At 37.2% G+C, this 25,080-nt stretch overlaps 11 protein-coding genes across 11 annotated transcripts; 5 read left to right on the top strand and 6 right to left on the bottom strand.

The window, feature by feature from the left end:
- Window positions 1-439: 439 nt before the first annotated feature.
- On the bottom strand, window positions 440-1,513 carry CCP1 (cytochrome-c peroxidase; the record flags this gene model as incomplete). Its single annotated transcript, XM_448577.1, has 1 exon — window positions 440-1,513. The coding sequence occupies one exon, from the start codon at window positions 1,511-1,513 to the stop codon at window positions 440-442; it is 1,074 nt and encodes a 357-aa protein (XP_448577.1).
- Window positions 1,514-2,278: 765 nt separating this feature from the next.
- GPT2 (bifunctional glycerol-3-phosphate/glycerone-phosphate O-acyltransferase GPT2) lies at window positions 2,279-4,429 on the top strand (the record flags this gene model as incomplete). The annotated part of the gene is made up of 1 exon (XM_448576.1): window positions 2,279-4,429. The coding sequence occupies one exon, from the start codon at window positions 2,279-2,281 to the stop codon at window positions 4,427-4,429; it is 2,151 nt and encodes a 716-aa protein (XP_448576.1).
- Window positions 4,430-4,755: 326 nt separating this feature from the next.
- On the bottom strand, window positions 4,756-5,349 carry BET3 (TRAPP complex core subunit BET3; the record flags this gene model as incomplete). Its single annotated transcript, XM_448575.1, has 1 exon — window positions 4,756-5,349. The coding sequence occupies one exon, from the start codon at window positions 5,347-5,349 to the stop codon at window positions 4,756-4,758; it is 594 nt and encodes a 197-aa protein (XP_448575.1).
- Window positions 5,350-5,656: 307 nt separating this feature from the next.
- Window positions 5,657-8,824, bottom strand: LEC1 (Lec1p; the record flags this gene model as incomplete). Its single annotated transcript, XM_448574.1, has 1 exon — window positions 5,657-8,824. The coding sequence occupies one exon, from the start codon at window positions 8,822-8,824 to the stop codon at window positions 5,657-5,659; it is 3,168 nt and encodes a 1,055-aa protein (XP_448574.1).
- A 574-nt stretch (window positions 8,825-9,398) lies between these two features.
- On the top strand, window positions 9,399-12,818 carry SYT1 (Arf family guanine nucleotide exchange factor SYT1; the record flags this gene model as incomplete). The annotated part of the gene is made up of 1 exon (XM_448573.1): window positions 9,399-12,818. One exon carries the CDS (start codon window positions 9,399-9,401, stop codon window positions 12,816-12,818), a length of 3,420 nt encoding a protein of 1,139 aa, XP_448573.1.
- Window positions 12,819-12,837: 19 nt separating this feature from the next.
- On the bottom strand, window positions 12,838-13,161 carry RDS3 (U2 snRNP complex subunit RDS3; the record flags this gene model as incomplete). The annotated part of the gene is made up of 1 exon (XM_448572.1): window positions 12,838-13,161. One exon carries the CDS (start codon window positions 13,159-13,161, stop codon window positions 12,838-12,840), a length of 324 nt encoding a protein of 107 aa, XP_448572.1.
- Window positions 13,162-13,419: 258 nt separating this feature from the next.
- ASR1 (ubiquitin-protein ligase ASR1) lies at window positions 13,420-14,337 on the top strand (the record flags this gene model as incomplete). Its single annotated transcript, XM_448571.1, has 1 exon — window positions 13,420-14,337. The coding sequence occupies one exon, from the start codon at window positions 13,420-13,422 to the stop codon at window positions 14,335-14,337; it is 918 nt and encodes a 305-aa protein (XP_448571.1).
- A 1,228-nt stretch (window positions 14,338-15,565) lies between these two features.
- Window positions 15,566-17,842, top strand: NVJ2 (Nvj2p; the record flags this gene model as incomplete). The annotated part of the gene is made up of 1 exon (XM_448570.1): window positions 15,566-17,842. The coding sequence occupies one exon, from the start codon at window positions 15,566-15,568 to the stop codon at window positions 17,840-17,842; it is 2,277 nt and encodes a 758-aa protein (XP_448570.1).
- Window positions 17,843-18,061: 219 nt separating this feature from the next.
- Window positions 18,062-20,734, bottom strand: GVI51_K07865 (uncharacterized protein; the record flags this gene model as incomplete). The annotated part of the gene is made up of 1 exon (XM_448569.1): window positions 18,062-20,734. One exon carries the CDS (start codon window positions 20,732-20,734, stop codon window positions 18,062-18,064), a length of 2,673 nt encoding a protein of 890 aa, XP_448569.1.
- Window positions 20,735-21,088: 354 nt separating this feature from the next.
- On the top strand, window positions 21,089-22,687 carry SRP54 (RNA-binding signal recognition particle subunit SRP54; the record flags this gene model as incomplete). Its single annotated transcript, XM_448568.1, has 1 exon — window positions 21,089-22,687. The coding sequence occupies one exon, from the start codon at window positions 21,089-21,091 to the stop codon at window positions 22,685-22,687; it is 1,599 nt and encodes a 532-aa protein (XP_448568.1).
- A 644-nt stretch (window positions 22,688-23,331) lies between these two features.
- On the bottom strand, window positions 23,332-24,423 carry SUA7 (transcription factor TFIIB; the record flags this gene model as incomplete). Its single annotated transcript, XM_448567.1, has 1 exon — window positions 23,332-24,423. The coding sequence occupies one exon, from the start codon at window positions 24,421-24,423 to the stop codon at window positions 23,332-23,334; it is 1,092 nt and encodes a 363-aa protein (XP_448567.1).
- Between the last annotated feature and the right edge of the window lie 657 nt (window positions 24,424-25,080).

Genomic DNA, 25,080 nt, shown 5'->3' with positions numbered 1-25,080 from the left:
TCTAACTGATTCGATCAAACTGCTAGTCATTAGAGACTCCATAAATTGATTGAAGATGAAATCTTATTAGCCATGATCAGTAATATGACTACTTTAAGGACTCATCGAGAGACAATGGGCCAAAGCAATTTTTCACAAATCAAAAGTGCGAAAGTCATCGGCCACCACCGAACAATGGGAATCGCACTTAAATACGAGAAAATAGCAGTATAGGTAGTACCATTTTCAGGTATAATCACACACATTTACTTCCAAGAGCATCTTCTGTTTCAGTTAAATAGGATAAATAGGATGTTTTGTGGAATATGAATGATTGTCACATCATATGGCGAGTTATAAATAAATAATAAGAGAAAAGAAAAAAAAATAAATACATAGACTTTTTGAATATCTTGCAATTCAAAAGTTATAAATAGTCAGTTCACAAGCCTGTACGTATTTACAATCCTTGTTCATCTAAAGTCTTGAAGATGTGAACTGGTTGGTTCTTTGGGAAATCAATACCTCTCTCTAACAAAGCAGCAAAGGCCTTAGAGAAGTCTCTGAAGAAAGCATCTTGGTCAGCAGCGTACTCCTTGACAATCTTCAAGTAGTTTGAGTCTTGGATCAAAGCGTAATCGGTTGGCAACATCATGTAACCCTTTGGAGAGTTATATTGCAAGTTACCGGCATCATTCTTTTCTAGTTTCCAGTCCTCGTTCAACAAGTTCAAGTAGAATTCATTAGTGAAGATGTTGTTGGCAGCACCCCATGGGCCTTCAAAACCAGAGTTCTTCAAATGTGTCTTACCCAAAGCATGTGCACCCAATAGAGCGACAACTTCTCTGTCGTTAAAATCCAATCTCTTGTAGAAGTTTCTAACGTAGTTTGCGTCCTTGTCACCATCTGGTAATCTACCATTGTCTGGGGTCATATCTTCTGGCAGATCGGTTCTACCTGATCTCCATGGGATCTTAGGACCTTGAAGCTCTTGAATACCTACAACACCACCCAAGGTATACAAGTCACCATAAGAGATCCATGGGAATTGCTTCTTTACTGGTTCCAAGAACTTGGCTGCGTTCTCTAGACCAGCATTGGATGGATCCTGGCTTTCCTTCTTGTATCTGTAAGTACCACCATAAGAACCACCAGTGTTGTCGTTCTTGTCCCAGGTACCAGAAGAGTGCCAAGCTAATCTGACCAATACTGGACCGTAACCAATATAGTTGTCATATTCATCGTCGTCTCTCAATCTCTCTGCAATCAGATTGTAGACTTTCTGGTAGTCAGCAGTCTTCTTGTCTTCTTCATGAGCTAAGTGAACAACACCAGCAGCAGCAGCTAGTGCACCAGCCTTGAAGCCACTGTTGTTGTTATTGTTGTTGTTGTATTTGTAGTAGTTGTTGTTCTTCTGAGCCTTATAAGCAACAGTAGCAGCAGCACCGGTAGCAACACCAGCCAGCAAGTAGCCCAACCTTCTTTGGAATGTTCTGGAGGCAATTGGAGCAATTCTCAATGCAGTAGCAGACATCTTTTCCTTAGCTAAGTTTGATCTGTTGATGAAACAAAGTTTTCTCAATGTTAGTAAATATGTAGACAAACTTATCCTGATAGAGACTTCCCCATAACATAACCTTAAAAGCTTTATATACGTTCTCTCGGATACCAAGTTTTACTCATCCTAGGTATCCAAAGAGTTTCTCGAAGGATTGTGGTCACTGCTTACTAATTTTAGTGCGTACCCATCATTGAACTAGAACCTATCTGGCTCTCCCCAAAGGTTACTCCTCTTTCTCTGCCTGTGTACTGTTAGTGTACTCTTGGATCACGATAGTGACTTTCTCCACCAGGTAATCATCAAATACTAACTCCTATCGATTACTGCTGCCTCAGTGGTTCCTTAGTAACAGTTAGATAATGCCTCTCCTCTTCCCTCTAATGGAACCTTGCCATCAATGACCTGGTTGATTATTCACACAAAGGACAACTTCTAATATGGACCCTTTGTTACTTTCGAGCCTCCCGATATGTCCGTCCTATAGTTCCATAGCATTGTATAGTGATTCTGATTCATCGACTTGGCATCTCCGTTAAGGTACAGCGTTGAGTTTGTCTTTCCTTGAAAGTCATCGATTGCAACTAAATCCAAATTACATCGTATTTTTCCCTTAACCGGGCAGTTTGACACTCATTTACCATTGAAATAGTATAAACTTGAGAAGCTCGAAATATAGAGTTTGATTGTCAGAAATTATTATTATTTGTTTGTTACACCCTATAATAGTTTGAGTTCGCAATGCCTGCCCATGTCCCTGAGGTTGGGCATAAGTATATTAATGACTACAATGGCTATACGTATAATATTCATACGTTCTTGTATGACCTGATTGTGTTCCTTTTCAACGCTGTGATAACTACATTCTTCAGAGAGATCAAAGTCCGTGGTGGTTACAATGTGCCTCCTCGAGGAGTACCCACTATCCTAGTGTGTGCACCTCATGCTAATCAATTCATCGACCCTACTCTGGTTATGATAACTACTCGCCAGTTAGGGTACATCAGAGGTAAGTTGAGGTCAAGACAAGCATGTTTTGTCACTGCTGCAAGTAGTTTGAAGATGAAGTTTGTGGGCCTATTTGGTAACGCTATGGGTAGTATCCCTGTTCCCAGGATTCAGGATAATTTAAAGGATATGGATTCCAACTTGATAATATATGCTCCTGATTTTGAAAATAACCCTACTATGTTGAAAGGGAAATGTCTTGATGGTTCAAATCCAGGGTTTACTACCAAGTTTACTGTTAAGTCGCTAATTGGGTTGCCAAATTACTTGAGTAACGCAAATATCGCCGAAATTCCTGATGACTCAACTATAGTCTTATCTGCACCATTTAAGAATGATAAGAATGGTAAAGTAGCAGAATTGTTAACACAAGGTACAACTTTCAAATATGCCGAAAAGATTGATAACACTGAGACTTTTCAGAGTGTTTTTGACCACTTACACACTAAAGGTTGCGTCGGTATATTCCCTGAAGGTGGTTCTCATGATAGGCCTTCTTTATTGCCAATTAAGGCTGGTGTTGCAATTATGGCTCTTGGTGCTGCTGCCGCAGACCCAAAAATGGAAGTAGCTGTGGTGCCAGTTGGCTTACATTACTTTCATAGAAATAAATTTAGATCAAGAGCAGTGATTGAATATGGTGAACCTATTATGGTTAATGGTGATATGGGTAAAGAATATAAACAGCAACCTCGTGAAACCGTCTCTAGACTACTTAAGAAAGTGTCTGATGCACTTTTTACACTGACAGAGAATGCTCCTGATTACGAAACTCTGATGACAATTCAAGCTGCTAGACGACTATTCCAAACTAATAATAGTAGAATTCCATTGCCAGCAGTTGTAGAAATACAAAGAAGATTATTAGTTGGTTATAAGAAGTTCCAAAGCGACCCAAGGATAATGCACTTGCAAAACTCAGTTAAAGAGTATAATAATAAGTTATATTCAATGGGTCTCAAAGATCATCAAGTCATGTCCTTGAAAACAAAACCATATGAGACCTTGAGATGTGCTGTGACTTTACTTCAAAGAATATTTAGAGTCACATTATTCTTTTTCCTATCTTTACCTGGTTCCATAATGTTTTTACCAATTTTTGTTGGCTCTCATTTCTATTCTAAGAAGAAGCAAAGAGAAGGTTTGAAAAAGTCATCTGTTAAAATTGAAGGTAAGGACCTTATAGCAACATGGAAGCTTATTGTTGCTTTGTTAATGGCACCCAGTTTATATATCACTTATACCATAATACTTATGGTTTTACATCAAAGAAGATCTAAATATGTATGGTGGGTTTGGGTTCCTACGGAAAATAAGGTGATCCAGTTTATTTACTTTTACATGCTTTTGGTGTTAGTTGCATATTCCTCATTAAAAACAGGTGAAATTGGGTTTGACTTATTTAAATCATTAAGGCCACTAATGATATCGCTGGTTTACCCACAGGATTATATTCATGAGCTACAGACTAGAAGAAAAGAACTAAGTAATGAGGTTACAGAGATCTGTAATGAACTAGGTCCACAAGTATTTCCCGATTATGAAAAGTTTGCCTCCTCTTATCTAATCAAGAAAGACAAGAAAGATGAAAGTAAACCTGAAAAGGACTATCTCAGTCAAAATAGCACAGGCCTTTCAGGTCGTAGTAGATCGTCATCTATTTATTCTATGATATCTAATGTTTCAAACTCATTATCGAGGGTTAATTCAAGAGGTTCTCTAACTGATGTTCCCATTTTCTCAGATTCCCGTCAAGGCGAATGGACCAATATTACATCTGATGATGAGCAATCTAATAGTAAAGAAGAAACACCAACAAATAAATTAAGCTCGAAAATCACTGATTTAATGAGGAGTAAACGTGAAAAGGAAAAGGTTGATTAGAACTATATATAGTCTAATATGATCTCATTAAAAGTTGATTACTAACTAATTCTGATCTTAAATATTCAGTAAATTATAGGTATGGTTGATCTGTCAGATATACAATGTATATACCCTAGCCATAGCAAACAAACCCTCTCTCTGCCAGTTATAAACCTATAGATAATTTAAGAACTAAAAAGAAATTGAAGTTCTTCTAGTAGATATATCAACTTTGTATAATTTATTCCGGTGGCAGTGTTATGAATCAAAATATTTATTTGAGGATAATTATTTTTTTTTTATTAATATACAATGCTTTTTGTTTTCCTACATCGACATTGAATTTAGTCCTCCCCAATAGGGATTTCATCTTTGAGGACTTTATTTAATTTTATTCTTAGTTCGGTCTGTGGATCCCCTCGTAATATATCAGAGATAAACCACACATCGCAATCTAGTTGAACCATCTCTAAAGCACCTTTTAATACACCACAAAGTATATTGGAATACCATAGTTGATTAACGGCATCCATTGGAAGCTCTACAAAGTCACTTAGGGGATTCTCATCAATTAATAGGGAAAATGTGTCTTGGCTTTGGGACCAGTTGGTGACAGTAGGTGTTATATTCAAAAAAACCTTGAACGCACATTTTGATATCACTTCGCTTGTACGCAGCATTGTATCGCAACGTGGTAATGCAGTTCTTGCTAAGAAATCTTCAATCAATCTAATACCAATATTATAACCCATTGAGAATAATTGCTCATTCACTTTTTTGAAATCACGCTTATAGTCTATGCATAGTTGTGAAACAATGGACCCGTATGTCAAATTGAACAACTCGCTGTTAACCTTCTCTACTTTATTCTTCCATATTTCTTCACCTGTGATTTTCAATGATTTCGATTGTGAGCTAATAGACTGTGATCTTGACATTATCTTAAATTGGTGGTAATGCTGGGCTGTTCAATTTGTTATGAATATTAAAGTTGTTTTGTTGGTAGCTTATTCGTGAATATCTGGTTCCTTTGATACACATGTTAGGTAACTAGAGCTTTATTCCTGTGCTTAAACCAAATACAAAATCACCAACGTTGTTAGTGAGGACGATTGCGAGGTAATAGGCTGAATCAGTCCAGTTGCATAACGAGAGTGTTTTATATGTAAAAATATTAACAGAGCTTCCATAGTTATTTATTGTATATAGTAGAATGTATAAGTGGGAATTAAAAAAAAATAATGTCTATACTTTGTAGGTTGATAATTTTAACCTCAATAAATCATCAAAGCCTGGTCCACATAATTTTTCTATTTCCGATTCATCAATAGTTCTGCTTAGTATGTTTCTATACTCCTTATCAAGTTCTGTCTCTTTTGTTTCCTCTTGAACAGTGTGTTCTGTCATTTCTATATCCAAGTCTATCATATCATTGTCTTGAACACCAAAGCTGTCTGAATGTGTTGGAATAATCATAGAATTAATAGTTTTCCAATTGTTTTCCATTACTTCTGGAGACATACTTCTGCGGGTATTCTCTTTTTTTGAGATCTTTTCCTCTAATATTTGCCAATAAACTTTTCTTGCATCGATCTTCTTCTTTATCACTTCGTTGATTTGCTTTAGTAGAAGGTCTTTATCGAGATGATCAGTGGTGGTATTCAAAAAGTCATTGAGATCGACTCTTTCCTCTGGTGACCCAAATTTACTCTTTTGCAGGAACCTTATTATCTTGCTTATCCATGTAATAAAGCCTTCAAATATGCCTTCGGAATCACGATTGTAAACATCATGCAAAAATTCGAGAAAAGAATTTTGATGCTTGTTAACCAGATCTAATATACTTTCAACTATGTTAAATTTAGAAGAGATGTGTAATTGTTTCGCAATAACATCATCCATTAACTGAACTAAATCATCCATGAACTTCTCAAAGTTTTTGATTGCCAGATCCATTCTCGCTACTTTAAAAATTCTTAGCATTGGTTCATATATCAAGGATATTATTGCCTTTAGTAATTGCTGAAGTTCGGGGTCTTGCCATAGTTGCCTCATTAGTCTCTTATCGTGCTCCTTAATGTATAATTTCATCAAATCATGTACATTTACATAGAAGTTTCCCTCTCCACTTGGTTGTAGCTCATTTCCCTGTTCTGACTTCCATGAGGAATATGAGTTTATTAGTTCGGCAACAACATCTTTCTTAATTTTTCCTGCTTCAGAACCCTTCATAATAAGTAATAAGCAAACTGGCATTTGCATCAATTCAGATTCTTCTTGAATATCATTGAATTTTAGTGGATTCGAGCTATCATCTTGAAAAATGCATGACCTTAAGAATGCCAACATTTGTTTTGAATCACTATGTTTTGAAAGGACCTTCCTTTCGAGTTCTTTGACCGCATTTTTTTGATGTTTAATATCTTCAGTCAAAATTGTAGAAAACATCGTCTGTAGCAATGATTGACCGCCAAAAGGCTGTGCCATAAAAAGGTCGATCATACCCTTCATGATCGCTACTGGATTTGTAAATCTCATGATCTGGCACATCACCGTGTATGGAAGGAGTTTATGGAGTCTGCGGATTTGTCTATAAAATTCGTAACTATTGTCATTACCCAAAAACATTTGGTATAAAATAGAAGACAGATAGATTTTGCACCATTCCACAAAGTTCTGAAGTGATGGTGACAAATCTTCGAATCTCTTTTTCGCCTTAATTTCACCGACTAATTCTAGTAGGTACTTCTCATCTTCAAGCAAATTGGTTTTGAAATCCTTCATGGATGCTTGAAGCTTTACTGTCTTTTCTAAAGCCATTTTCTGGAAGGAAATTTGGTTCTCCAAATTTTTGATATCAGTAATCTCTCTTAGTTTAATATCTTCCATCAAACTTTCATCAAATGTCTCAGGATCTACAACATCTTCCTTAAAAAACTCCTTCCAAATACTACTTTGTACAACATCCGAATCTTTACTCAATGTTCTCAGATACAATCTTAAAGTGTATCTCAAAGTTTCATAGGGCAAAAATTTTGTTTCCTCCTCAGCTGAATCAATGGACTGTGTATCGAGGTCTAGGTCTTGATCATCAGATGATATATTAGAAGCTAGATCATCTTTCATAGAGTTGTCATCAATTGGAGAAGGTTCGTCGATGTCTTTCGAATTTGAATCGTCTAACATCAGTGAAGAAATGTTAGGTTGGTCGGTCTTGTTATTCAGTTGTTCTTTCTTTATATTTCTTAAAGCTTTTTTATCTTGTTTCTTCGAGGGTAAATCTGGCAGTTTTTTAGATGGAAATTCCTTCTTCAACCTATGAGAGAATTTTTTGAAAGAATTGTATGTTTTAAAGTTATACGAAATTGCATCTGGTTCATTTAGCCTTCTGGTACGGATAACAAAATAGTATTTAGACTTTTTAGATCTCACACCATTCTTTTCATTTGAATTAACTGATAGATAGGACTTGGATTCTGGAGTAGAAGAATAAACTGTGCTTCCAGAAAGCTTGGAAAACATGTTAGATGTTGTGGAACTAGCAGCACCAAACGCACTCTTGAACATTTTAGATGTATATGCTGATGTTTTCTTTAAGTCTTTTGACTTAAACAAATAAGAACTAGATGAATGAATGGATGATGATGATGATGAATTCGAAGAATTGTTCTTTGTTAATGTGTTAGATAGCTCATCAGAAGCTTTACTACTGTCATAAACGGAGATTATGCTAATATCCCATGTATTGAAATATACAGGCTCATGAGTGACCAGAAATTTCAGGTTTTCCTTTGTTGGCATAGTGAGTTCCTCGATATTTGATCTTTTCCTGGTATTTTCCTGCTGGGCAGTCAACTTATCATGTTCATAGTAACTTGATTCTAAAGTTGTTCCGATACCAGAATTGAACAACAGCATAATAACTTTCTTCATTTTTTGTCCCATCTTTCTTCTCTTGGTTGTCTCTTCCCTATCGTAGCTATCACTGAATCCCATAGACATGAAATGCTCGAAAAAGACTTGCACTTTCCCTTGCCAGAAGCGCTCATCAACCGAAAGATTCTTTGACAATAGTGGGAAGCTAAATATAAATTCCTGTAGCATGTAACTCAGCAATGGATATTGCGTTCCTTCTAGTCGCGGCAGAATAGACACCGCAGCCTCTTCCTCGACTTTAGTTTCTTCCCCTGACCCAGACCCAGTGAAGTATGTGGCCGACGACCATAAAGCATTCGAGATCGCAGTACCATATGATTCACCTTTCTTTATTTGTAGTCTTGGATCCTCGCTAGTAAATGGGTACCCAAAGTGCCTCAGACCATCCTTGTTATTAAGCAGCTCAAATTCCTTGTCGAGCTGGAACTTCAATAGTTCTCGCTTCAAGTAGTGCTCCTGCACTGCATCTAAACTCATTACCTTAGTGTATGTATAGCTCACTGATATGGTATTACATTCAGCAACCAAAGTCCCGTAATTGATCAATCTTCCCCTTTCCCATTCTTTTATAGTCCGTGGTTGTCCGTGGGTTCCTGGAAGATCATCGCCATTTCTTGGCCCGTTTGCAAGAAAATGGAAATTTGTCAGTTTGAAGGCTAACAAAGGACCAAAGAGTAAGTCATTCCGAGAAACCCATTAAAAGTCAGAACTTTTTACTACCTTTGTAGTTTAAGATTTAGTAAAACACAATAGTCTTAAGAAGTCTAAGGTATTAGTGACCGTTGGAAAGAGGTTATATTGTTCAATTGACACGTAAGAAGGTAATTTACTGTAACGAAAATATCGGGGAGGTTACGTTCTAGGGTAATAGCCGTTAATCAGTTATCAATTACTACTGCATTGATATTTCATATTTGGTGAATATTAGGTCAACTGGTTTAGGCTATTGGGTTCTTTTTATAGACTTTTTTGTGAAGGTTTAGGGAGAGAGAGTTGCTAAAAACACGTCAAGTTTCGCTAGGATAAAAATAGCTGTGCACAAAGTAAAGGAATGAGTCAGCAGTTTTCCTCTTTCATTAAACTAAAAATATTCCAATCGAATCATGCTGGACATGATTCGAAAAATGGTTCCAGGTCTGAGACTAGCAGTGCGCCATCAAATGAGAATAAGTCCGAGTCATCCTTGAGCGGGTCGCCGCGTAAGAACAAAATGGTGGAGGCGCTTGATAATGAGCTAAATAAGCTTACGATAAAGACGGATGACATACGCTTTGAGCCACCACAGTTGGTCAGGCCTGCAACATTCTCTCCAGAGAGTCCTCAGTTTAACTTTGACATATCTAATACAGACAAGGACAATTACAGCCCCAGCACTGATCATACAATACATGAAGATGGTGAGTATGATATAAATAATACTAAGCAAGATGAAACGACAGGTGCTCTTTCTGAAGGGCATAGGAATATAAAAAATGTATTCCACAGACGACATACATCGGATTCACTCACAGACAGCGATTTGAGCACGAATCAAAAGAAGACACATGGGAAATTTAGAAGGATACGACATAAGATGAGTCTATTGGATATAAATTTCAAACTAAGTCCCAAAGGTAGTAGCACGGATGTAACAAAGTTACGGGATGATGACAGTAATCAGCAGATTTCCAGGCGAGGAGAATCAAAACTTAAATCAATGTCACAAGTGAATTCAAATGAGAGATTACTTGCACCAAAGAAACAAGTTGCAGTTCAATCCTTCAATCCTTCAAAGAAAAGCATGGATTCTACGTTGTCAAGATCATCGGGTAATCCAACTATGAGTTCAATGACTAAAGTACGATCGGCATCTTCAAATGGTTCAAGCAATTTACTGGTAAAACATTACTCAAATGAAAAGACTAATCCTTTAAAACTGAGAAGTATGAAAACTGCAAGTACAATTTCACTAGATCCGATCCAAACAGAATCTATTGATGAGAATCTTGAGAATAGTAAAATATCTCAAGTCTCTACCAATAAGCTCAAGACCATTAATAGACGCAGAAGCCGTACATTAGATCTATCTGATTATGTCAAAAATAGGAAAGGTAGAACATCAAAATCTGTGGAAATCAATAGCAACGAATTATCAGATATCCGATCCCATAGTCTCTCATTCTCTGGGAGATCACCACTTATTCTCTCCAGAACAAATTCACAAAATCAATTGACCACAAGTTCTGAGAGGAATTCTAGAGATAGACCTAGATCGCCTTATGGAAACTTACCTGCTCCATCTTCTAGTAGCAGCGCTACAACAGCATCTATTGGAGGAGGAATTTCTTCTAGAAGAAGTAGTTCGATTGTAAATGCCTTGAGCAGCTTGGTTAATCTTAAAACAAGCAGTGTGACGTCTTTCAAACAAGTCCCCTTCTCAAGCAATAGTGGGCAACCTCAAGTTACTCTCGATGATCTTCCAAAACCACCTCCACCGGAAGGTAGCGAGTCCCATGTTGATTATTTGATAAGAATATCTCCATATGGGAAATTCCTGGGCATAATATTAGTTAAAAAGGATGACCCTTTCAATAGAAGGGCCCTATATCATTTTCTGGACAAATACTTCAATTTAAAAACAGATCCTATAGATGTGGCATTAAGAAAGGTCCTTATGTTTTTAGAACTGCCAAAAGAGGCGCAGGAGATAGACAGGTTACTGACAGAACTAGGGAAAGTTATATTTGATCAGCAGTCGGAATCTTACGACCCTTGTGCTTGGGTTGATGCTGACCAAGTGTATTTCTTACTATACTCGTTACTAGTTTTGCACACAGACCAATTCAATACTAAGAACAAATTTAAGATGACTAAACAGGACTTTGTCAAGTTAATTAGGGAAGATACGTATTCAAATGGGAATAAAATTCCAGCTGAGATCTTATCATATTACTTTGATAATATTACTGTTCGAGAGTCGCCAATATTTGATCTGCTTCCCCCCGTTGAGGTTTTTCCACTCGAGCATGTGCAATATGGGGTTGATAGAGCAGAAATTGCTTACTCACCTATGAGAATCCTGCAAGATCGCACTCTGAACTACGAAGGAGACTATCAGCATGTAAGTACTCCGCCAAAGTTGACATCTAGGCCAACTTCAAGCTCAATTTCTTCCTACTTTTCTCAGAACTCGACTACATTATCCGGTTCCACCATTATGCCAGTTACATCTGACATTGACATATATGAGAAAATATTTACTAACGAGTTAAGAGAAGTATCTTTGGAGCATCAGGTTTCAAAAATTTGGGACTATACTGAAAAGGATTGGCATACTGTGACAGCATCATATACTTCAAATCATGTCGGGTTTCAAAATAGATACAAGAAATTTTACTCTATATTAATGGATTTCAAAGGTGGGTACATCAGGATACATAAAAATATACTTATGAAATTAAACTTGCCAAAATATGAGTTGACTAAGGGTGAAGGTATTCGAGAAGACGATTATTGTTATTTAAAGATTATCCAGATGGGTGAAATTCAGACATTTCATCAAAATAGAAAAATACCACTAGTAGGTAGTAAAACATCCATATGGAAATCAGAATATGGTGTTTTAACATACATTGGTCTACTGGTTTTTGAAAAAAGCGACTGGATAAACCCACAAGCTGAAAAAGATGAACATACAGGTGTAACTAACTATATTATAGACTTTAAACCTGGTTTTTCTTTTGTTTCCAGTAATGTAGAGTGTTTTCATGGTATGTTTGCAGTGAGAGAGAAAAATGCAGTTGGGAGATCGCATTTTATTAAGTTATTATCTCCTAACTCTGCAGGAGCTTCCTCCTCCAGATATAACGGAAGTGTCGGAAATGATTATCTGGATTCTGCTATGTATGGAGTTGATATAGCGCAATCAGAAAAAGACCAATCTGATCCCAATGATCCATTAGCTGACCTTTGTAAAGAAGAGATGGAAGGGACATTAGTTTTCTTGCACAGTGCTAAGAGGAATTTGATCTTCAAATGCCCTTCTGTAAGTGCCAGAGATAACTGGGTTGATGCCATCAACCTCATATCAGCCTATGATGGATGTGACTATGACCCTGCGTGTCTCGACAACACTTTAGTATGCAAGAAAAAATACTCTGTACAGGAACGTTTGGTAAGGTTGCACAGTATGGATGTGGAGAAGAGTTTCAAATTACATGAGCTTGAGACGATACTAATGTTCTTCAGACAGGCGATCCCAATTACCATGAAGTCACGCAGTACTTTAATTTCAAACATTAAACAAATTGCAACCAAGATGGATTGGTTGTTGTTCGAAATTAAGAGGAGTCAAACTTTTGTTAATATCATCAGTGAAGTTGATGGAAGCTATGATAATATTTTTGGTATTACAACAAATGATTATCACAATGATGACGACATTAGCGGTATGATCCCCAATATCAATGGGAGCTTCCTATTCACTGATTAAATTAGATAGCATTCATAAATTAAGTATCCTTTTTTGTACCAAAATATCTATCCATTTTATTGCTGCCAATGTTTATAATCCTAGGACATCCTTTTCGGTTCTTTCCTAGTTTACAACACTCCCAGCAGTAATACGCGGGTACTTTTCCGTTTGTGGATCCACACAATATACATTGAGTGGCTTGTTTACCAAAGGAGCATTGGTCGCACACAGTAACCCTGCTTCTAGGCCTAACGTAACTATCGCAGCTGGGGCACCTCCCATCACATTTTTCGCAGAGTATGCCAGTGTTGATGCCAGCTGGGTTCATACACATCATTAAATCTGATTGGTGTCTAGACATTGTTGATATGCTCTTATCTAAAAAATATGGTGTTGTTGCACTAGATATCCTATTAGAAAGTGTAGTCTATTGATGGTTTTGCTTGGCATGCTAAATAAGCTCATCGCAGTTCAACTTTTTGTCTTTTGCAGTCTTCCGGTGATAAAAGAAATGGTAATGATGGTCAGCTAAAGGTTAAGACAAGGCCCAAAATTAAATAGTTTATGCCACTACATATTTTTAAGACTTAGCGATATAGTAGGGTGTATTGATGCAAGTATGGTTTCAAAAGTATGCGCTATATGTCTAGAGGACATCTGTGGCAAGAGCTCTACGTCTTACTTGAAACCATGCGGGCATGAATACCACAGTGATTGCATAAGGAAGTGGCATGGGCATGCAGAAGATCTAAAATGTCCCATGTGCAGGATTGATGCTGAAGAGTTGGTTGTTAAGTTATATGGGTGTGCTGAGAAGATCATTGACTTACAAAAAGGGTTTGCGGTAAATCAAGTAGTGAATCATGTTATCAATACAGAGCCAGATTTAATAGATGAGCTAGCTGAAGCTCTGGACAATAATTTGCATATATCAGAACTAAGGACGGATACTCAGGTTGAGCCTGAAGCACCACCGAGCAGGCCTCGGTTGCTACAATGTGGTATATGTGGGGATCAAGATGATTTAGTACTGGAACACTATTGCGAGGAATGTCAAACGCTATATCATGGTTCATGTTTGAGGGTTTTGGCTATCGAGACTGGTGAGCGAACTGACTGGTGTGTTTGTGTGGATTGCCGCAAAGAATTGATATCTCGGAATGATAGACTCGTCATTCAGAATAGCCAGTTGGCCTCCAGAGACGATGGTAGTCTCATGTATGACACAAACAACACTATGGTATTTGAAGGACAACTTCGGGAAAAAAACAGTGTGAGAGCGGAACAGATATATCGTGATTGTTACTTAGAATCCTTGAAGAAAACCAAAACGAACATACAGAAACATGTAAGGAAATGCCTCGACACTTACTACCATAGTGGCAAGATTGATCACATGGAGTATACTCGCATAAACAAGACAGTTTCCAGAAAACTCTACACTCTTTCCAACTATACGTACTCTCAGGAGCTCAACTACGATCACTTGGCAAAACAGCATATAGAAACAGAACTTGGAACACCTTTGTCCATATAACTAAAGGAGTGGTTATTGAATTTATAAGATATATATATAACTCAGAACTATCTGATGTAGGTTGCTATCTTTACTAGTTTAAGCATTCAATAAACACACAGCCCTAAGACCACCGAGAGAGCTATTATCATCATGCACCACGAGCTCATCGCAAGCAGGAACTTCGACAATCACGGAATTTCAAAAAGTATAAAAGGCGAGCAGGAAAAAGTATCTTGGCTGAAAAAAATTTTTCTCTTCTGTGGTCATCGCTAGACATATACAGCGCTAAAAGAAAAGGCCAGTCGCATTAGCGGCATGGGCTTTGTTACTAATATTAATAGGACTACCAGGTGGTGGTGCTAAGGAAATGATTACGTTGTTTTCTTTGGTTTTTTTCGTCTTTTTTTCTATTGTCAGTGATTATTGATTTTTTAAACCATTACCAATTGTTCCGACTGAATGGTGTATTCTATATGTCGACAACTATATCTCTATCGTTAAGTTTCAGCCTTGTATGAGACAATCAATTAAAGAATAAAAAAACTTGAAATTGAAGATTACAACTTATCATTTCTTTGGTAATTAACACAACAAATAAAAAAAATATGATGATTATTTTTGTCGACCGGGCGGACATAGTTTAGTATCTGTTGGGTGGTAGCTGTTGCAATTTAAGTTCTCTTCTTGTGTACAAATTTTTAAAGAGGAGGATGGCAGTGGCATTATTATCACCTGGCAGAGAATGGATGATTGGTCACAAGATAGCTGATTTTTTTAACTTCCTTTACTATTCACTTCCAATCTGTTCTGTTTTGAATCAGTTGATTGCAGTCTAGATGGTTGTTTAAAGCGAAGTTATATATATAATGTTTCTCTTTTTCAGTGATGATTCTATTCTATATTCACACTGTGTGAGGCCTAGTTTAATTACTATGGTCAATGGTCACAAACAAGAAAAAACTGATTTAATGACTCTGAGTAAATTGAGAAACAATAGTAATATTCTTGTTTATATATTGTAATATCTAGTGTATGTTGGCCCTCTACCATCTACGCTCGACCTCATCTCTAATTTTTCTGCACTTGTTGTAAGATGTGCCAGTTTTCTTGATTGTTGTACTAATTAACGTGGCGATGCCCTGCTCCCCTACTAATTTAAATTTGGAATTAAAGTAATATTTATTAACTGTTATAGTTTGGTCCCAACGTAGAAATTACCTAGCTTCAAGATAACTAATATACCAAGATGTCCTGGAAGTTGTTCTTCATTGTATACTTGCTTGGAGGTTTGACTTTCCTTCCTGGTCTATGTGCGTTACTGGTATACATTCATTTACAATTGGAGAAACTGAAAGAGTTAGCTGAAAAGAATGCTAGGAATGAACTCCTCTGTAAAGATGTCGATCCTAATTTGAAAGCTGGCGAAGTATTGGATCCCATTGGTGTGAACGTATCCAAGAGGGGATGGATTACTGTTACTAAGGAGTACTACTACCATCACACCGAGTTGCAGACTCCACCAATTGCCTCGGAGACTGCAAAACAGGATAGTAATAATACACCTCCTAAGGATTTGAATGAAAGTCAAATTCCTCAGAGATCTCAATTGCGTAAAAGGCATAAATTTTATGGTGTTTTGAAGCATGGAAATTTGTTTCTTTACAAGGATGATTCTCCACACAGTGATTTGGTTCATGCCATCTCTCTACAAAAGAGTTTCGTAACTATGTGGCCTAGGGATCCTAAAAAGGAAATGTCAGATTCATCTCTATTCACCAAGAGAACTTGCATCTCTATTTTGAAAACAGGTTTAGTTTCTATTGATGAAGAAGGTAAACTTGTGTTTAATCCCTCCATCAACGCTATACAATCGGGAGAAGAAGATGGTAAGCAATCTAGCCAGCAAAGTTCTTCAAATTTGAGTTCAAATACGTATTTCTTGTACTTCGATAATAACTCTGAAAAGGAAGACTGGTATTTCAAACTGATTGATTCTTCTAAATCAAATGATGAAAAGAACAACAATGAGGATCCTCTTTCTCCAAATACATCGGCTAAAACTGCTCATTTAAACACAAGAGATATGCTGTATCTGATTCAATCCTTGAATTCAACAGAGGGACAGTTGACAACCAAATGGTTCAACGCCCTGATTGGGAGACTTTTCTTAGCTCTACAACAGACAAATAAATTGAATGAGGTTCTATATGCTAAAATCTACAAGAAATTGACAAATATAAATAAGCCAGGGTTTCTAGATGACTTGGTTGTAAAAAAAGTCGACGTTGGTACTAGTGCTCCAATGATAACACATCCTGAATTGCGTGAACTGACTCCAGAGGGCGAAATGAAGATTGCAATGAATCTACGGTATACAGGAAATATCTCTGTAATCATTACAACGAATATTGGAATTAACCTCGGTTCTCATTTCAAGCAGAGAGAAGTATCTGTTCAGTTATCCATTACCTTGAAAGAATTGTCAGGGCCGCTTCTAATTATTATGAAGCCTCCTCCTTCTAATAGAATCTGGTACGGTTTCGAAACCGATCCTTACATGAATTTGGATATCGAGCCAATGGTTAGTTCCAGTAAAATTTCTTATAATATGGTTACTAATATGATTAAGGGTAAATTTGCTGAAGCTATCAAAGAGTCTCTAGTCATGCCTTTCATGGATGATATAGTTTTCTATGATACAGATCATGATGTGTTTAGAGGTGGTGTTTGGGATAGGTCTGAATTTAGTAAACCATTGTTGGATATGTTACGTAAACAAAGTTCAGCTGAAGAGAAATCCATTCATAGTAACGATGATATTAAGGAGCATGAAACTGAAAATAATAATAAAGATGATGAAAGAGAATATGAAATTACCAAAACTTCCGATACCGGAATTCTAAATAAGATGGGTAATGTAAAAAATACGTTGCTGAACAAAGCAAATAAACAAGGGAGTGAAGAAAGCTTGGAAAAAGGTGATGATTTCAATGATACTGACAGTTTGACAGATTCTTCTATCAAACCTAAAAAGTATATAAAAAATTCAATCAAAAAGATTGGAAAATGGTACAAAGACAATATCAACTCTAATGACGAGGAATTTGATGGTAATATTAATGAAACTGAACCGGAGCAGAGAAGAGTTTCTCTGGATAGCGGCAAGTCAGTACAATCTCCAACAATGATATCTAATCGTAGAATGCGTGGTAAGAGACCTGAGCCACCTTTCATTGGTGCAGAACCCGGGTCACCTACAACAGTAACAACAGAAAAGCAGACTTCACAAAAATCTCCTATCATTAATGCAACGGCAATGTTTGCAAATAGGAATACAGAGTTATCAGTGCGTGGACGGTCTTCTATTTCAGAAGGTGTAAATGATGAACAAGGCCAGCCTCATGGTTTTATAAAGATGCCAACGACTAATGAGTTTGGCGGTCAGTTATTTGAAGAGAATATAAGAACTTTTAATGGTAGCCAGGTCACATCCCCTCAAAGCACACAGGGAGAATTTTCTTAATTATTCAAGGGTTAGTGCCAGAGAAGGGGTCACAAATTATAATCGGAATTATATATTACTATGGCTTGGCTGCTAAAAATTAACCTTATTTTCAGTTATATTCTATCTAACTAATAATGCTGATATAAATTTACTTATATGATACGTAGTTCTTGTTCGTACACTATAGAACTGAAATGGATCTTTAGAGCTCAATACATTTTAAATAATTAGAGATATTTACCATGGATTTTCCTCGAAATCTTCCTTTGGAGCCCAATGTGATGCGACGGCAGGAGTATCAACTGTCTGATATTCAAATCTGTCATTATTGTTATCTAAGTCATTATCTTCATTTGCAGAGGAATTTTCTTTATATGAATCTTCATGTGCTTCTTCATTATCAACCTCTTGCTCATGCTGTTCTTCATTTTGGTAATCATAAAACTCGGAGGCATTCATACGTAGTTTGGCATTTTCACTATGGATTTCATAGATCATGTCCTGAATAGATACTGGGAGCAACGGCTGATATGATTCATGGTCTACACCTCTTGCATATATATCTGTCATTTCGGGAATCGTAGGTAGAACTAAAAGCGAAACAGTGCGTTCAGGCAAATAAGGTGATTCCTTATTATTCGACGCTTTTGCCATTGCCGAGAGTTTCTTCTTCAGTTTAGAATTAAATTTGGATTCATCAATTTCATAACTATATTTATCAGCAGCTTTTAGAAGTTGAGTCGGTGTCAAGCGAGAAAGCAAGTCTAACGTTGAGTCAAGGGCATCTTCTGAGTCAATAGTAGTAGCAACCTGTAACCATTGTAACAACTGAAATACAGGCTCCATGTGAATCTGTAAGATCCTGTGTAGAGATTGATAATAAAACAAGGAGTTATCTGTATCTCTTATTAGAGGTAAATCATCATTCAAACCTGAACTGTTATCGACCTTGTTGACAGTTGCCACGTTATTTAAAATAGGATTACTCAAGTCAATATTGGCAACATCTTCTACAAGAGTGTACGGAAACCTTTCCCACATAAAGTCATCGATCATTTTAGGTTTTGGAACTTTTGAATCGTTATTCTTAGCCCATGCCTCAAATGTCGATAGGTTTAATCTTATTTGAATTGCATGTGCACGAGAAAGGGATTTCTTTTTCTTGTCTTTTAAGATTTGATTGAAAAGGTTATTAGAGAACCATTGAATGGCTAGCGATAAGCACTGTTGTTGAAAGAGAGGATGGATTTGGTGTAAGTTAAGTACATACATTAATGCACCAAATATTTGTACCACTTTCATGGGAGAGGGCTTCATCTGCTCTTCCATTGAAGGTGGGTATAAATGTTTTATAACTTCTGTATCATAATATAGGTCTGTATTTTCATTAATAGAGGAATTTTCTAGTTTTGAGTCGTTACTCATTGAGGTAGATAGTTGTCCAGAATGTCTTTTCTTCTTGAATAGTTTTAATTTCGAATGTTTTTTTTTGTCTTCCGCTTCATCATCAATATCATTGCTCTCATCAAGTGCTTCAGATATCTGCAACTTGTCTTCATTATTTTGAAGAGTTTCTTCTTCTTGTTTTCTCAACTCCTCTTCTTGCTTTTTTTGTTTTTGCATCATTTTGTGATGTTTTCTCTTCTTAAAAAAGTTCCAGTCTCTCTTGTATAAAGTTTCTTTAACATCTGAGATAGTTGTGTAAGAAAGAATAGTTGGCTGAATAATTGAGGTCAATCTAGAATATATTGACAAAGTCAGTTCGATGATCACACTATGAATTGTGTTAATTAACTCTTGAAGAATTTCTGGATATTTTTTGAAGAAACCTTCTTCTCTAGTAAGATAATAGTACAAGAATGTTAGCACACCGAGCCAGTATGATTGAGACACAATATCACCTGAACTAAATGCTGTATCTGCGGATTCTTGTGTCATATCGGTTTCTGTTGTAATTGCTGCCAAAATTCTAGCAAGCGAAAGACTCATTATCGTGTGAACAAGTTGAGGTTGTTTTTTTTTATGCTCTGCAAATCTTACCATCTGGAATATTAATGCAGCCGCATAAGTTGTCATATGGGGTTCCTTTTTTGGCAAAGACTCTAACAAATCCAGCAACTGTTTTATGTCATAATCTTCGAACTCTACATACTGATTCGGTAGTAATTTCGTAAAGTCAAACTGTTCATTTATGCCTGAATCGATTTGTTCAGTACCAAATAAGTAATCATTTCTTGACTCGGTTGCATTGGAAGCAAAAATGTCTTCATTATTTTGGGTACTGGCAAGCGATAACCCAGCGACATGTAAGTCAATGTTTCTTAGGGCATTCTGGTCAAGTGCAGATGATGAATTATCATTCTCAGTTGTAAGTTTTTCTTGGAAGGTCGGTATGTCTTGGTATTGAAGCATATTGTTTTGTTCTAGGAACATGTAGAAGTCAGAGTATTTAGCCACCATATCCCAAGCGGACAATTTTTCCTCCTTAGACACCTTGTGGAAATCGATTTCAGTTGACCAAGTAAGCAGTTCTGTGCAACAATCAGTTCTTTCTAACAGAAAACACCACATTAACGGGGTATACCCTGCAACATCGTCGCATAGATTAAAATCAAGTTTTGACCTTGCTCCTTGATACAAAAACTCGATATATGACGCTCTATCATAAATAATAGTTAAATGGAGCAATGGTATCCCCAGCTTCTTTTTATCATTGACATCTCGCACACTGTCCAGAAGAGATTTGAACTCCGTAAACACCTCACCTTGACTCGAATCGCTGATCAACCGCACAAGCTCAGTCCAGGGGTCTTCGTCATTATCCTTGGTACCCGCTAGGTAACTAATAACCGCATTACGGGCAGCATTGAGCTTCTCCTCCTTCGAGACCCGCCCTGATCCCCACTCCATAATCTCTCAGTATTATCCTTCTATAGAAGCCTCGCTTAGGAAAAATGGCCTATATGACAAGTTTTCGATTCGATTGCTCTGCTAAAGGTACCCACTGGATTACAATATAGACTGCTATACCCTGGGGAATCGACGCAAAGCTCAGTGACTATGAATTGTCCTTTTATTGCTCAGGATTCCTGTTTTATCAGGGAAACTCTTCACTGACGATTGTCCGTCTTCTGAAAAGTTTTTCTCTTTTCCAACAGAAAATGTCAAGAGGTTATAAAATATTAAAGGATAAGATAGTCTATAAAGAGCTTCTAGTTGCTACAATTGCCATTCAGAGGAACAGCTGTATATCTAGGAGTAAATATGGTGTTAGCTGACCTGGGTAAGCGTATTAACAACGCTGTGAACAGTGCGTTGTCTAACACGGAGGATGACTATGTGAACAGCATTGACGGAATGCTTAAGGGCATTTCGACTGCTTTATTAGAAGCGGATGTGAACATTATGCTGGTGTCAAAGGTGAGGAATAATATTAGGTCGGTTTTGCTTGACAATAAGACCACTAACAGGTCGATGAACAATGTGCAGACGAAGAAGCTGGTGCAGAAGACGGTGTTTGATGAGTTGTGTGGACTTGTTGATTGTACTGATCATAAGGTTTTCCAGCCCAAGAAGAAAGCAACGAATATTATCATGTTTGTGGGTTTGCAAGGTTCGGGTAAGACTACTTCGTGTACTAAGTTGGCGGTATATTACTCTAAGCGTGGATTCAAAGTGGGTCTAGTGTGTGCGGACACGTTTCGTGCGGGTGCTTTCGACCAATTGAAGCAGAACGCAGTCAAGGCTCGTATACCTTTCTATGGTTCATACACTGAGACAGATCCTGTTAAAGTTGCTGGTGATGGTATTGCCAAGTTTAAGAAGGAAAAGTTCGATGTCATTATCGTTGATACATCTGGTAGACATCATCAAGAAGAAGAGCTGTTCCACGAAATGGTGCAAATATCCAATGTTATTAAACCAAACCAAACAATCATGGTGCTAGATGCATCCATCGGTCAAGCTGCAGAACAGCAGTCCAAGGCTTTCAAGGAGTCTTCCGACTTTGGTGCAATCATCTTAACAAAAATGGATGGTCACGCAAAGGGTGGTGGTGCTATCTCAGCTGTCGCAGCCACAAATACACCAATTGCATTTATAGGTACTGGTGAACATATTCATGATTTAGAAAAATTCTCTCCAAAGTCGTTTATATCCAAGCTACTAGGTATTGGTGATATTGAAGGTTTATTCGAACAATTAAAGACTGTTTCTAATAAGGAAGATACAAAAGCTACAATGGAAAATATACAACAGGGTAAGTTTACATTACTGGATTTCAAGAAGCAAATGCAAACTATTATGAAGATGGGTCCACTTTCTAATATAGCACAAATGATCCCAGGTATGGGTAATATGATGAGTCAGGTTGGTGAAGAGGAAACATCGCAGAAGATGAAGAAAATGGTTTACGTTTTAGACTCAATGACAAAAGAGGAACTGGAGTCTGACGGTAGAATATTTATCGATCAACCAAGTAGGTTAGTACGAGTAGCAAGAGGTTCAGGTACATCGGTCTTTGATGTTGAAATGATATTGATGCAACAACAAATGATGGCTAGGATGGCTCAGAATGCGAAGATGGGTAAGCAAGGTGGAGGTATGCCGGGTATGCCTAATATGACGGGTATGCCAAACATGCCTGGTATGCCAAAAATGACGCCTCAACTAATGCAGCAAGCACAACAAAAGTTAAGACAAAATCCAGGCTTAATGAAAAATATGATGAATATGTTTGGCGGTGCTGGTGGTATGGGCGGTATGGGTGGCCCAGGTGGTATGCCAGATATGAATGAGATGATGAAAATGATGCAAGATCCCCAAATGCAAGACATGGCAAGACAGTTTGGTATGGGAATGTAGTTATGAACTATGTGCTATATATCCTAATTCACAATAATTTAATTCAGCATTCGAATACTTACTCTTGTCTGAAAACCACTTTTTACAAGTTACATTATTTTTTAAATAACTTTGTTGATACAGTTAATAATCATGTGCATTTAATAAATAACAAGCTTGAAATCTTACTAGAAAACATATAAACGTCTCTTCATCACATATCATTCGATAGCTTTTATGAGTGTATAATGCATACAATTTGTATTATATCACTTGTGTTGCTAGAAATAGCATGTAACCATATTCTTTGTGATAGGCTGTTAGCATGTCCTCATGCAGATGAGGATGTCAAAAAATGAAATAATATTAAGTGTCATTAGTTTAAGTATATACTATTTGAGGTTGAAGATCATATTAAGAATTAAATAAGTGATAAGCATCCATTGCTGGGGATTAAATAATGCAACGTCCAAGTTCCTCTGGATCATTCTATAATAGTTAATGTTTGAGTGAGTAATCATGGAATCCTTCCCGTTATAGCAATATAGGATGTTTTCATTGTAATCTTTTAACCGTTTGTGGGGTATCACAGTCTCACTAATATGAAACTGGTAGCTGAGTCTTGGGTTAAGTCAGTGCAATGGTCTTGACTGCAATAGGCAATCTCAGGCAGGTCCTGGAGTAGGAGTGTCTCTCTTTTTATCGCTTTTTGCAATTCTGTCCTTCTCTACCCTAGGTAAATCCGATAAAGAAACTACTCCGCTAGCGATTAGCTGAGGATCAACCACTTTCTCCTTATGATCAAATAGAATTTTGTAACCTGATTTGATGGTACCTTCAGTAACTTGCAATATTTGGCCCACTCTAGCAGCTGAGACGGGTATTTTGAATAGCAAGATATTCAAATAGATGGAAACAACAGCAATAGTGATAGGCGATTTACCAGCAATTTCCTCAATTTCCTTACACTTCTTAGCAGTGTACTCTGCGGATGTAGTAACTTGCATTGGAAGGCCCAAATGCGAACAGAATCTGGGGATATATGTAAGGTTTTGAGCACCACTCATATTGTCAGTGTCAATCTTAATGAAACCATCGGCACTCTTTTCTCTCAGGATATTTTTCATAATACCCAAAGTTTTACCGAATTCCTTAGTCTTGACATGAATGATGGATTGAATTTCCTTGAAGGTTCTTGCAACTTCGGCACGCCTACAACCAAGTAGAATAGAAGCTGCCATTATACTTTCCGAGGATTTACCCTTTAGTGCTTTCTCATCGTGGCAGAGTTTGTAGGCTTCTTTAGCGCAATCCTTCACGATCTTGGGCAATTCCGAAGCATCGCAAAGCATAGTGATCTTAGCAAATGCGGCCTGGATTTCGTTGTCCTTCTTGTCCAGAACATTTTTACCCTGTGCACGGTTAAGCTCTTTAGTGAATCTCATGTCAGTGGTTTCACCTTGACCAATTTTAGTCGACAGGTTATTACCGTCCAATAGCGGGTTAGAAGCTTCACCAACACGACTTGGATCATCACCGTTTTGATCATCGTTAGAGAAAGTACGCCACTCCGATCTGGTATCCACAAGCTTGTCAGATAGCACCAGCCCACATAAAGCACAGACGACATCACCTTCACTAAATCTTTCCACAATCTTGGGTGGATACACTTTGCACTCGGGGCAAGTCAGGACTATATTCAGATTAGGACCTTTCCTACCAACACTTCTACGCAAAGACGTTACAGGGGCAGACATCGTTATTCTATTGTAAGCGAGTTCAAATATACCTCTCAAATAAAGCGTATCTATCTTCTTTTATTTCCAAAACAACCTTGTTTCCTTACAAGTTTGTATTTTTATTTCAGAGAAAGAAATACCAGAAACAAAAGTGTCTTGCTTATTTATAGAAAAAAAAATTTATGGCTAAGATCAAAATTAAAACCTTTCTCTTGCTTATTTTATAAGTTTTTCTTGAAGAGTTTCTAATTTTTCAGTTTTCCCCCCAGATAAGAACACTTTTCTACAACAAAAATACTCCTCTTTTTATTCTTATGTAACCTCGAATGATCTAGTTCAATTTTTTTTTACTTTTTAACTCCAGTTTCAAAAGTTAAAAGTAACCTTTTTGTACTATTACTTCCTTTTTACACAGTCAAAACGTCTAGTATCCTACCAGAAGAAATGAAAAACTAGCTCTGCACGCTTAAAAGAAATAAAGGATGCCTCCTATCACCCAACACCAGTTTTGCCACCAAGAGTCCTCAGCACACAAGACTGGAGAAATGTCCAAGCCTGATGGAAAAAATCAGGACGACAGAAAGACCTAGGAAAACCCTCGGCCTTTATATACTTTTTTTTCGCCTGTAGCAGTTTTACAGGAAGGGAAACCGGGAATAGAACTCAAAGAAAAAG

The sequence above is a fragment of the Nakaseomyces glabratus genome, chromosome K, assembly GCF_010111755.1.
Source record: "Nakaseomyces glabratus chromosome K, complete sequence".
Taxonomy (NCBI): domain Eukaryota; kingdom Fungi; phylum Ascomycota; class Saccharomycetes; order Saccharomycetales; family Saccharomycetaceae; genus Nakaseomyces; species Nakaseomyces glabratus.
The sequence above is the reverse complement of the archived record's forward strand: the minus strand, read 5'-3'. Positions and strand labels throughout refer to the sequence as shown.